The following is a 13,239-nucleotide window of genomic DNA, read 5'->3' as shown; positions in this document are numbered from 1 at the left end:
GATTATTTCTAATTATTCTTGAATATACAGGTACTTATACAGGTGCTTGTTTATATGAGTACATAGTTGTTTGCAAGTTTTCTCCCCCCTTAGACTGTAAGCTTCTTGGGAGCCAAACTTTGCCTTCTACCCTTCTTTATATCACCTGGCACATAGCAGGCACTGAGTAATAGCTGACACAAAGCAAGAAAGACCTTTTTAAAAGTTAATTAGATTTTTTAACATTCATTTAAAATATTTTTTTGAGTTCTAAATTCTCTTCTGCTTGTCATTTCCCCATCCATTGAAAAGGCAAGAAAAGTGAAATCAATTATATACCTGGAACTCTGTAAGCATTTCCGTATTACCCATGTTGCAAAAAGAAAATAAGGCAAGAACAATCAAGTGAAAAAACTGTACTTCCATCTGTACTTAGATTTCTTTGGTTCCTTTTGTTTTTAATGCTTACTTTCCATTTTAGAATCAATATTTTGTATCAGTTCGAAGGCAGAAGAGTAGTAAGGACTAGGAAATAGGATTTAAGTGACTTTCCCAGGGTCACACAGCTAGAAAGTGTGAGGTCAAATCTGAACCCAGGACATCCCGCCTATAGAGAGGGCTCTCAATCCGCTGAACCACCCAGCTGCCCCCTCATCAGTTCTTGTGGTGATGTAGACAGCATTTTTCATCATAAATCCTTCTGAATTATGTTGGATCATTATCTTGATCAGAGTAGTCATCTTTGACAGTTGTTAGAGGATAACAGGATATTGCTGTTACTGTGCACCATGTTCTGGGTCAGCTCATATAAGGCTTCCCAGGGAATGGTCCTCATTGTAGGTGAGTGAGATTTGCCCAGGGGGGAAGACTGCCCAGGAGGGATGGTTTAGAGGAGATTACTCCCTGGGATGAGATGTTGTTGGCTTAAAAGATTTTTCAACTTTCCACTGGTGAGATTCTGAAATGATGTTCCATCTTCTCAGAGATGCTCTTTTGGTCCTCAGCAGTCCACAGCACCAGGATGCTCTGTTGAGAAGGAACTGTGAGCCCCCCCCCCAAACACCAGGGGGCTCTGTAGTCAGGGAGGATACCTGAAGGCTCTATGGTCCCTAGCACTAAGGAGAACCTTGGAGAAGGGACAATGGGGGCAGCCACACCGGTTGTGATTTCTGGAACTTTGGGGGATCTTCCTTGTGGTCTCTCCTGCCCTAGGGGGGCAAAGCTATCCTTGCTGCTGCTGAGGGTTAGGGGTCTGCCTCTTACACCTCCCCTAGGACCTCTGCTCTGTCTCCTGCTGCTGCTGCTACTACTGTTGCCATGCAGTGAGCCTGGTGAGAGTCTTCCCTTCTGCCCCCATGCTTGAGGGCATCTGCTGGGGCTTAGGGGGAGGGAAGAGAATAGGCATTTTTGGAGCACCTACTGTGTTCCAAGTGCTTTACAAATATTATCGCATGAGGGTTATGGGGAGATGAGCTACATTGTTGGAGACAGGTATAATGGGGCAAGGCAGAGATGGATTTGGGAGAGATGGAAGGGAGTAGAGCCCTCAGGGCAGCTGATAGGAAGAGGAAACTGAACTGGATGGAAGAGGACTTGAGGAGGAGGAAGGGCTATTGGCCAGTCCAGAGAGCATAGACCTTATGGCCCAGGAAAATTCAGAAATTCAGGATATTCGTTCCCTGGCTCAGGTTATGTCTTCTCCCCTCCTCTACTCCCACACCTGTCCATTTGATATCTAGGAGAAACAGGGTCCCACTTTCTGTCCTTTCAGTTACTTTAGGGCCTCGATCCTCTTGTGTGTTGGATGTTGGGAGGAAAAACTGTTGGGAGATGCCTGAGTCCCTGGGTTCTTTTATGGGGGGCTGGGAAGTAGAGGGAGATAGAGACAGTGTCCTCCCCACAGCCCCCCCCCCCCAACATGCCTATTGATGGAACCATGGAACCTTAGGCAAGCCTTTCTTCTCTGAAAAAGAAGGTAATCAAAGGTCATTTCCTGGGCTATATGGTCCCCTTTTCTCTCATTTATTGAGAGAATCACAGAGCATCACTTTAATCTCTCCTCCCCTCTGTCTACCCCAATCTTTGTCTCTATCTGCTTGTATGTCTCAGTCTCTCTCTGTTTCTGTCTCTATCTCTCTACCTTGGTCTCTCTATCTCCCCCTCTATCTCTCTGTCTCTGATTCTATTTTCCCACACCTCTTTCTGTCTCTCTCTGCCTCTTTCTGTCTCTCTATCTCTGTCTGTCTGTCTCTGTCTCTGTCTCTTTCTGTCCCTCTCTCTCCAGGTGCGTATGTGTGTGTATGTGTTTCTAATTCTGTCTCTCTCCATTTCTCTCCATCTATCTCTTTGTCAGTCTCTGCCTTTCTCTCTCTTTCTCTGCCACTCTGTCTCTATCTTTCTGTCTCTCCCTTTAACTCTCTTTCTTTGACTCTTTCTCCCTGCTTCTCTTCATCACTCTTTCTGTCTCTTATTCTGTTTCTCTTCCTCTCTCTGTGTCTATATAGATTTGTCTCTGTCTTTATTTCTTTGTCTCTCTGTCTTTCTGTCTTTCTCTGTCTCTGTGTTTCTCTCTGTTTCTTCTTTTCTTGTCTCCCTCTCTGATACCATGTCTGTTTCTCTGTGTCTCTGTCTCTCTCCATGCCTGACCATCTGCCTTCTCCTCTCCTCTCCAACCCCAGTCATATCTTGTGGCCATTACCACCCATTTCGGAAAATCATTGGTGGAGAGATTGCCACAGCACAGAAGTGGCCCTGGCAGGTGAGCCTTCAAGTAGACAGAGTACACATGTGTGGAGGATCCCTCATAAATAAGGAGTGGGTAATCACAGCAGCTCACTGTGTCATTTGGTAAGTCTTCCCATCACTAAACCACCCTTGTGGGAGGAAATTTCCCTCCAATATTGGGAGTTTACCATGAATACCCAAAGAGGCCAGAGAGATGAAAAAACCATTTGCTCCTCTAGGGGAATTGTACCTAATGGGGGCTTCTCTTCTCAGTCATCAATCAATCAAAAAGCATTTATTAAGGGTCTACTCCATGTATCAGTCCGTGTACAAAACACTGATTGAAAGCATTCCATATCCAGGGCACTGCACAAAATCAAAGCCCTTTTTAACTTAATCATCTCTTTTCAGTCCTCTTACTCCTCATTCCCAAAACACAGGCTCTCTTCCATCCAGGGATACTGATGTCTTGGCCAATCCACAAACAAAATACCTCATCTCAGCTTCTTGCAATTTCTCTGACTGTCCCCCATGCCTGCAATGTTCTCCTTCCTTGACTTTTAGTCCCAATTAAAGTCCCATCCTGTCCAGGAAGCCTTCCCCAACTCCTCTTCCCTCTCTTGATGATTTCTTACATATTATACACATTTAGCTTGCTTTGTACATATTTCTTTGCACCCTTGTCTCCCCATTGGATGTAAGCACCTTGAGGGCAGGGGCTGTCTTCTGTTTCTTCAGTGTCCTGAGCACTTAGTGCAGTGTCTGACACATAATAGGTCTTTAATAAATGCTTTTGAATGACTGATTGCACTAGATACCTCAGTTCTCAGAGCTTAAAATCTTGTTGGGCAGGATACATCCATAATATCATAGGTAAAGTCACAAATCTCTATTTTGCCCAGCTTTCTTTTAAAAATGGGCTAGAGGGGCAGCTAGGTAGCTCAGTGGACAGAGTCATATCTAGAGAAGACAGGTCTTCAGTTTAAATGTGGTCTCAGACACTTCCCAGCTGTGGACTCTGGGCAAGTCCACCCCAATTGCCTAGCCCTTAGGCTTCTCCTGCCTTGCAATGGATACTTAGTATTAATTCTAAGACAGGAAGTTATGGTATAGAAAGTGCACGGAATACATGAAAATAATTTCATAAGCACTTGCTTATGAAATAAGCACTGGCACTGGGGACATGAATACAAAAGCAAAGATTGTTCTGGCCTTCCAAGGACTTCCATTCTCATGGAGAGGCAATGCACTCAGGGGAATGGTGATCAATGAGAAACTATAACCAGGAGAGTTATAGTCTTTGTCTGGAGCAATGGCAGCCACCAAGGGTGGGGGGGAGGGACTCCAGGCTAGAAATTCCCTAGAGGAAGGGTGAATTCTTCAGAACATGGTCTCTGGTTCAACTGGTTCAACTGTTGAGAAGATGATCTAGTGTAGTTCTGAAGCTGTAGATAGCACATGAATAACACAGATAGTGAAGACTATAGGAACTCAGTGGGGGCAGGAGGGATAAGAGGAAGATTCTTGGAAGTCTTGAGTTTCACAGGATGTAAGGTCAGGAGGAAAAAAGGGCATCATTGGACCCACTGGCAGGTGGGTTGGGGAAGAAAGGGTAGGACATCGTAACCAAATGTACAGATGAAAAGGAAGAGGATGACAAGTCAGATTGGATCTGAGGGTACCCATTGGATGAGTTCAAGGAAGCTGGGGCTAGACAGTAGGAGGTCTGAGGTCTTGGTCAGAGGAGTTTAGATGCCATGCTATGTTCACAGGAAATGATCCAAGTACATGGATGTTGCTGGAAGGATATGTTTGTGACATTTTCTCTTTCCCACAGGAATTATGATTACACTGTGAAGCTTGGAGATATTTCCTATTTTGCCACTAACTTGAGTACCGTCGTCTCTGTCAAGGACATCCTCATCTATCCCCGTTATACAGAATTAATTTTCTACAGGAATGACCTTGCCCTTGTACAACTAGCAACACCCTTGACCTACAACCAGATGATTCAACCTGTCTGCCTCCCTAATGACAATTTAAACTTGAAGAATGGGACTCGATGCTGGGTGACAGGATGGGGCAAGACTAGTACAGATGAGAGTAAGAGAGGGTAAAGCAAATGTTGGTCTCCCCAAAGAGAGCTAAGAGCTGGCTTTCTTGGCTAAGTGTAAGAGAGTGGAGCTCAGAGGCAGTCCCCACACTGACCTCTGGCCAGTTAATTTCCCTTTCCCTGATGACAAGAGCCTTCCTGGACAATAAGGGGGAGGGAGGCAGGGGAAAAAGGAGATGATGGAGAATGGCTGGAGTTAATGGTCTCTGAATTGTTAGTTTGGTGGAATGTCTTTATTCCTCACAAGTGCAGAAATTCTAAACTTGATGTTTCATGAGGCCCTTTAGGCAGTCTGATGAAGCCTCTGGACTTCTTAGTATGACCATTTAAAAATGCATTAGATAGAATCCACAGGATTACAAAGAGAGGCAATTATATTGAAATGCAGCTTTCAAGATATTGAAAACTCAAAGTCCCAGACTCCAGGTTAAGATCCTCTTATTGGAGAATTATGGGGATCAAATTAAATCAAGGAAAATTAGAACAAATGTACTCACAATATGAGCAGTTTCCTAGTGGAACAGGCTGCCTCCAGGGAACCTCCTGTTATTCAAAGGGCTCAAGCAGAGGCATGAATAATGTAGAAAGGATTCCTGATCTAGCTGGAGAGAGAATAAAATGACCTCCAAATCCCCTTTCCACTTTGAGATCCTAATGAGTAATACTTTTAAAGAAAATATTTTATTTTCCCCACAATTATAAGTAAAAATATATATTTTTTAAAACCCTTACCTTCCGTCTTGGAGTCAATACTGTATATTGGCTCCAAGGCAGAAGAGTGGTAAGGGCTAGGCAATGGGGGTCAAGTGACTTGCCCAAGGTCACACAGCTAGGAAGTGGCTGAGGCCAGATTTGAACCTAGGACCTCCCGTCTCTAGGCCTGGTTCTCAATCCACTGAGCTACCCAGCTGCCCCCTAAGTAAAAATATTTTTTAACATTTGGTTTTTTGAAAAAATGTTGAGTTCCATATTCTCTCCTCTCCCCATTCCCCAACACAGAAGACAATCTGATATGTATTTTATGTGTACATATAAATCATGTTTCCATATTGGTCATTTGTAGAAGAGCTCATAAACTACAAGGAAAAAGGTAAAACAGCTTGTTTTGGTCTGCATTCAGACTCCATCAGTTCTTTCTTGGGAGGGGAATGGCATTTTTCATTATGAGTCTTTGGGATTGTCTTGGATTACTTCATTGCTGAAAACAGCTCAGTCATTCACAGTTCTTCATCAAACACTATTGCTGTTTCTGTGTACAATGTTCTCCTGGTTCTGCTCACTTCATTTTGAATCAGTTCATAAAGGTCTTTCCTGTGGGTCTTTCTGAAATCATCCTGCTTGTCATTTCTTATGGCACAACAGTATTCCAATGCAATGATACACCATATATTGTTCAACCATTCCCCAATGGATGAGCTTACCTTCATTTTCCAATTCTGTACTATCACAACAAAGAACTACTATATATCTTTTTGTACAAAAAGGTCCTTTTCCCCCTTTAAAGGGGAATCTCTTTAGGATACTGACCAAGTAGTAGTATTGTTGGATCAGAGGGTATGCACACTTTTGGATCCTTTTGTATGCAGATGAACAATACTTGGAAAGAAGGAAGTAGAAAATCAATACAAGAGATTGCACAATTATTATTCTAAGTAATGAGGTCCCTTCCTGTACCCACAGCATACCTTCTGTGGGCCTTTCTCCCTTCACATGCATGCCCCTTATCTCCCCTTCCCTTCTAGACATTCATATTAGTCACTGCTGTTGAGGGAGACCAAGATCAGCTTTACCCATGTAGTGCTTTTGGGCTTTTGGAGATGTGAGTTGTTCCTAGGGCAGTAGAGGCACCAGGAAAGAGTGCAAGGTATAGAGGAATGATGATATTTTGTCTATATGATAACCCATTAAACTCCAGCATCCATGCCCACAGATAATTCAAGACCATCTGTGCTCCATGAAGCTGATCAATTCATCATTGAAAATGATCTCTGCAACAAACTACTAAGAAAGCACTACTTCTTCTCAAAATTTATATTTGTTATCAACAAGAAGATGATCTGTGCCTATCATCCAGAAGGAAAAGATGCCTGCCAGGTTAGTTCCTCCCATTCTCCCTCCCCTCCCCAGCTATCACCATGGGTACCCAAAATTAGCAAAACAGACACCATCTTAGATGTTAGGACTACCTAGATCAGTGATGGCAAACCTTTTAGAGACCTCATTCCTGCCCCCAAACTGTATGTTGTGATGCCCCCCCACTCAAGCCTGAGTGCCCCCCAAACCCTTTGCCTTTGCCTTAACCTAGATAAGGGAGAGAGAAAGGGAAGGGAGTGGCCCAAACTCAAAGCTCAGGGGAGGGAGTAAGGGTAGCAGGGTGGGGAGGTGTAGTTGAGAGGGGGAAGAGAACAGCTCTGCCCCAAATCCTCTGCCTTTCTAGTAACAACTGCTGGGAATGGTGCGTGTGCCCACAAACAAGTCTCTGTGTGCCATCTTTGGAATGTGTGCCATGGGTTTGCCATCATGGACCTAGATCCTAGCCTCTTTTTGGAGCTTTGCTGACTTGAGGGTTTTTATGCTGGATTTTGTCAACTTAAAAATATATATTTTGATAAGGGATTTCAATGTAACTGGTGTCCTTTTCATCTTATATATTTTGTTTTATGCTTTTAAAAACATTATTCTGAAAAGGGGTCCATTAGGTTTCGGTATGACACACAAGAGTTAAGAGCCCTTGAATAGAAGATGACAAGCCCTGGCTCAGGCCCAGTGATGTGGCACTGCTACACTGGTGATTGGAAAGTGAAAATCTAGACAATGGGGAAAGAAGGGAGAGAGCCAAAAATACTCCAATGCCAAAATCTAGGGACGAGAAGGAAACCAAATACGAATGGGGTCCAAAGAGATAAGATTTTTCAAAAAGGAGACTAAGTGGGGGAAGAGAGGGTGGGAGAAAATCTGAATTCTAAAATGTAGAAAACAATTGTCAAAAATTGATTCTACATGTAACTGAAAAAAAATTTATATCTAAATTAAAGAAAAAATACAACAAAAGAGGATGCAGGATGATAGAGTTAAGAGTTGAGAATTGGGAATCCTACGCCATAAAAGTGAAATTGAGTTGTGAAACAAACTGTGTCTCTCTTTGGGTATGGGACCCCTTGCTGAACTCCTAGGTCTGTCACTAAGGAGATGTATGATGTCAGGCAAGTCATTTCCTCCTTTGGGGTCTCAGTTTCGTTTTCTATAAAATGAAGGAATTGGAACAGATGGTCTCTGTGCTCCCCTTCACTTTGACATCCTAAATCTTCTTAGCAAATGGATAGGCCACAATGGAAATGGATAAGCTCCTCCCTATTTTGCCTCTACTTCAACCCCTTGGGCCTCCCTCCTGAGGTTTATGACTCTTTGCTTCTTAGAAAAATCTAGCAGAAAGAATCACTGTGCTGGAAAGACCCAAGGATTTTATCAAATTGTACCATGGAGTGTCTGTGCTGAAGGTCCCAGAACTCAGTCTGCAGTGTCCAGAAGGACTCTGTGGCCACACATAGGATAGGGTGGTGAAGAAAGACAGGGGAAGGAGGAGATGAGGAGTCATGGGGAGTTTGGGATGGCCTCAGGGGTTGTGGCAGAAGTCATGAAGTATTCTTTTTATCTAAGAGGTAGACTAGTTGAGATGTAGTAGGAGAAATGGTAGCTCATTTCCATGCCCTATAGAACCACTTGACTGCTCTTCTTCCCCTGCTCTAATGTGTCTGGAGATCCATAAAGTGTGGTTACTCATCTATTCTCCACTCTCAGGTTCAACTCTAAATTTTTCTTTCTTTCTCCAGGGGGATTCTGGGGGGCCCCTTGTCTGTCAATTCGGAAAGCACACCTGGGTCCAGGTTGGGATAGTAAGCTGGGGAATTGGCTGTGGAAAAGAAGCTGTTCCAGGTGTATATACCCGAGTCAGTGGATTCTCCAAATGGATCATCAAATCTATGAACCTGAGAAACTCCTCCATTTTGGCTTCTTCTTGTCTCCTACTCTTCTCCATGCTGCTGCCCTGGTCCATCCTGATACATCTGTGACATCATGTCCTCACCTCCCTCCAGGCTGGGCGATCTCACTTCCCCTTCTTTCTCCTTCCCTCAAACCTTCCTCAACTTCTGCTGCTCCCTCCAGCCACTTCCCATCCTTCCTTCCATTCAATACCTGTGGCTGGACTGGGTCAGAAAAGCTATTGCATGTAAAACACTTTGTAAAACTTAGAACCAGATATAAACTTCAGTTGCTGTTGTTAGTGGTGGTGGTTGTTTTTATTCTAATTCCCTGTTGGGCAGGCACTGTGATCTGGAGTGATACAAACCAAGGTCTACTAGTGGGGAGGTGGGGAGGATGACTTCCAAGGTTCTTGAGGTCTTCCATCCTTAGCACAGCTCAGTTCTCTCCTCCCAAGGAGGCCACCAGATGTATGGCTACACATGACTCTATCCTTCCAGGAGCCTGTCTTCCCCTGCCTCCATACCCTATCTGTTCTCAAGCTAGAGATCTATGAACTTTCTTTCCTCTCTGAATGAATGAAGAGGATAGAGTCCCCCCTGAGTCATCCTTTTTTTTCATCATGTAATGTTTCATGATTATAAAACTTCATTAGGGACAGCTAGGTGGCTCAGTGGATTGAGAGCCAGAGCTAGAAACCAGAGATCCTGAGGTACTTTCTCATGGTATAACCCTGGACAAATCACTTAATCCCCATCCCCTAGCCCTTCACTGCTCTTCTCCCTTAGAACCAATACAAAACATTGATTTGAGGTGTAAGGTAAGAGTTTTCAGAAAAAAGAATGGAAATGAGTTACATCCTAGCTTTGTGTCCCTCGGAAAGCCACTTAATCCCCCTATCGTATTATCCTTTATTAATTAATTAAAATGTCCCCTTTAAAGGGATATTATTGTTAAAATTAAATTTAAAAGCTTCTTGTTCTTAGTTCCCTTAGTTTATTAGTAATCACTTGAAATAGAAAAAGCAGATATATAGAGATCAAAGCCTAATCTAATCTAACTCTGACCATGTGTTTCTCCACATGATTGTCTCAGCCATGGTCCTCCACGGCCTCCTTCCAAGGGAATAAGCCCAAGATGCCCTCTCAACCTTCTTTTGTCCTAGACCTGTAACCTTTAGTTCTGGTTTACGTTCCTATGATTCTTCACCTGTGACCTCTTTTTGGAGCATTCAGGTGATGGATGCAGGCAGGATGGAATGGATCAGACAGGAAAGAAATTCACAACTCTGGGAAGAAGGGGTTCCCTTTACCCAATCTCCCCTGTGATTCTATTGGGAGATGAGGATGTTGAAATCTCCCTAATTGAGAGTTTGGGAGATTAACATGCCTAGTCTTCCCAATGGATCATTTCACATAACCAGCTTATATCCCTAAAGCAGCGGTTCTCAACCTCTCAATTTGTAGCAATGAGAATACATAATGCATATCAGGTATATACATTCTGAATCATAACTGTAGCAAAATTACAGTTTTGAAGTAGCCACCAAAATAATTTTTTGGTTTGGGCTCTTGGGCTCACTGTAACATGAGGAACTGTATTGCAGGGTCATGGCATTATAAAGATTGAGAACTACTGCTCTAAAGTTTCTCTTACTAAAGGTTTATAAAATATTGTACTTTACAAAGGGGGAATTACAACAATTTGTGGATAAGAGGGAAATAAACAGAAAGAAAGCAAAAAAAAATGATTGATAGATGCATTGACAAAACGTCAGTTAGGAGGTATTCCCCTTTGGTATAAGAGTTTATACTTAGAATAAACATGTTCAATCTTTTTCAGTTCAGTTCATCATATCTCAAAGTTCACTCTGAATCTTTTGATACAATGTGTGGTTTCCATGGAATTCCTTATAGCACCTTCTCCAAAAGTTCCACTTTCTTGATTTGGGGTGTTGGCGAGTTTCTTCTTCTAAAAATTTTCCAAAAGATTTTAAATCTTGGATTTTAAGATAATTATACAATCTCCCCTGAGGAGGTTGTTGACTAATACCAGAATCACCCTGGGATACATGGCTGAGTTATGGGGTATATGAATCAATTGTCAAAAGAAAATCAACCCTCCTAAAAAAAAACCAAGTAGAAGGGGGGGAAAATCAAATTCTGGATAAAAATATAAAATATCAAAATTGTACAAGTATAAAATTATCAGTAAAGAAGAATCAACTTGTAACAGGTCCTTTAATCACCAGCAAGGCCAAATTAAAGTGATTTTATCTCCTACAAGCCTGCAGGACAATTGCAGCAATATAGCGTTTACTCATTGGCAGCCAGAACTACAGAAAACTGCCATACTATAAAAGGGAAGGGACTAGATTTTGAGGTCAATGAGAAATATGATCTCCTGGCCTGATATTACCTTTAATCTCAGGGATAGGGGAGCCAAGATGAAAGCCAAACTAAGGCACTTGTAGGAAATCTGGCACAAGGGAGTCCTGTGCCTGAAGTTGTCAAATAGCTGCTTCCTCAAACCTCAATACAAGTCCTCTGTCTTGACATAGATCCTCATCAATTCCACAGGGATTGTTGGTCTCCTTGACCTTGTGCTGCTTGACACTGTGCAGTGGCTCTTTTTTGATTCCTTCTTCTGAAATCAGACACAATTATTAGTAGAAGTCCAATAGTATTTAACAATCAATGGCAGGCTTCCATAGTCTAAAGCTTTTGGGTATGCATTGATATTAGGGCTAATAGATATTATCAACTTCTCCTTCAAAATTAAAAAAAAAAACATTAATACTGATTCCCTGTACTTCAAGTAGAAAAATAAGAAAAAAAATCAAATATCCTATTGCAAAGAAAAAGAATAATAAAAATTTTAAAAATCAGCAATTCATAGTTCACATTCTATGTGACAATGTGTCAACCAAGCAGAGGTACAACATAATGGTTTCTCACTCAAAAGTGAAATCTATTTCCTTTTTCTCTTGGCCATGATCCACGATATGAGTGAACATAATTTTTTCACCAGGTAAAAGCTTTTTTTTTAAAACCCTTACCTTCCGTCTTGGAGTCAATACTGTGTATTGGCTCCAAGGCAGAAGAGTGGTAAGGGCTAGGCAATGAGGGTCAAGTGACTTGCCCAGGGTCACACAGCTGGGAAGTGGCTGAAGCCAGATTTGAACCTAGGACCTCCCGTCTCTAGGACTGGTTCTCACTCCACTGAGCTACCCAGCTGCCCCCTAAAAGCTTTTTAAAAACAGTAGTACAACAACTAATATAGATTCTAAGAAGTACAAAAATCCCCCTAATCATAAGGGACTATTTGATGACAACTACAAACAAACTTGTTCCCTGTAACTATGAGAGGTCCCACCAGCTATCTTTAGGATTCACATGAGTCTCTATAGCCACTTGCAGAGTGTCATTTAAAAGTCTTTGAAGTTCATGGATATTTGTCACAAGTTCACCAAATCTATTTATATGAGAACAAGATTGATTAATAAAGGCACATGCACCTCCTAATGTGACTGTAGGTATGTCAAGGGCCAGATAATTTTGTAAAACTGTTTTTTCTAAGGAGTCATTCTCTTCCTGTAGGTAAGAGATGGCCTTAGTAGTTTGGGAGACAGCTTGAGCTATGTCTTGGGCCAATTTTTCAACCTCAGCTGAGATATTTCTAACAGAGTCTATTATTGCCATCATTCCAAAATTTGGCAGGAGAGCCCAGGAAAACCTCTGTACTGCTGATGAAAACCTTTTGTGTCTAGAATGCCACCAAGAGCCTAGATTGCCATCCTGGTGGAAGGATATAGTAAGCTGAAGAATTACAAATATAAAAGCATCCAGGGGTCACCAAGTCCACTGGGAAATCCTCCCTCCTCTGGGATGAGATTGTAACAACCATAAAAGGCATATATTTATATGTTTTAACCATTGCATTTTAAGCTGTACTCTAGCAGAGATAAATGTGGAGGTAGGGAATACAATAGTGCTATTGCACTTCACTTTGTCTCCCATGTACTTACTACTACTCGATAGATCCTTATCTATTGTTACACACACATCAAAGGTAAGTCAATGATCAGTCAGAGGTAGTGGTGCTCCTAGATATCTAAAAATCACTTCTGAAGACCCATTAAAATCAATTGAGATTTTTGGCTCATTAAATTCTCCAAAGGTTACTGATAAAAGTTTGTAACCATTTGAAGGGAGTCCATCCATCATTATCTATGTGACAATTAATGAAGGAAAAAGGAGCAAAAAGCTGTTTAGGCAATATGTGACCTCCTTGTGTTGCAAGCTGTGGTAACCTCTCATTATTGTGGACTGGAATTATTGCTCAGGACAAGACAGAGCTCCAACGTATCTGGTGACACACCAAGCATCCATAAGGACCTATGGTTTTGCCACAGAAAAGAGTTTGTCCAACTTGTTTGTGGA

The 13,239-nt window shown here is 42.2% G+C and overlaps 1 protein-coding gene across 1 annotated transcript; it reads left to right on the top strand.

Moving 5' to 3' along the window:
- Window positions 1-262: 262 nt before the first annotated feature.
- LOC100025146 (serine protease 42-like) lies at window positions 263-9,094 on the top strand. Its single transcript, XM_056805185.1, has 5 exons — window positions 263-1,310; window positions 2,658-2,826; window positions 4,541-4,806; window positions 6,747-6,910; window positions 8,647-9,094. Exons 1-5 carry the CDS (start codon window positions 1,082-1,084, stop codon window positions 8,884-8,886), a joined length of 1,068 nt encoding a protein of 355 aa, XP_056661163.1. The 5' UTR covers window positions 263-1,081; the 3' UTR covers window positions 8,887-9,094.
- Window positions 9,095-13,239: the final 4,145 nt, after the last annotated feature.

Source organism: Monodelphis domestica, chromosome 7, assembly GCF_027887165.1.
Source record: "Monodelphis domestica isolate mMonDom1 chromosome 7, mMonDom1.pri, whole genome shotgun sequence".
NCBI classification, from domain to species: Eukaryota; Metazoa; Chordata; class Mammalia; order Didelphimorphia; family Didelphidae; genus Monodelphis; species Monodelphis domestica.
The sequence above is the reverse complement of the archived record's forward strand: the minus strand, read 5'-3'. Positions and strand labels throughout refer to the sequence as shown.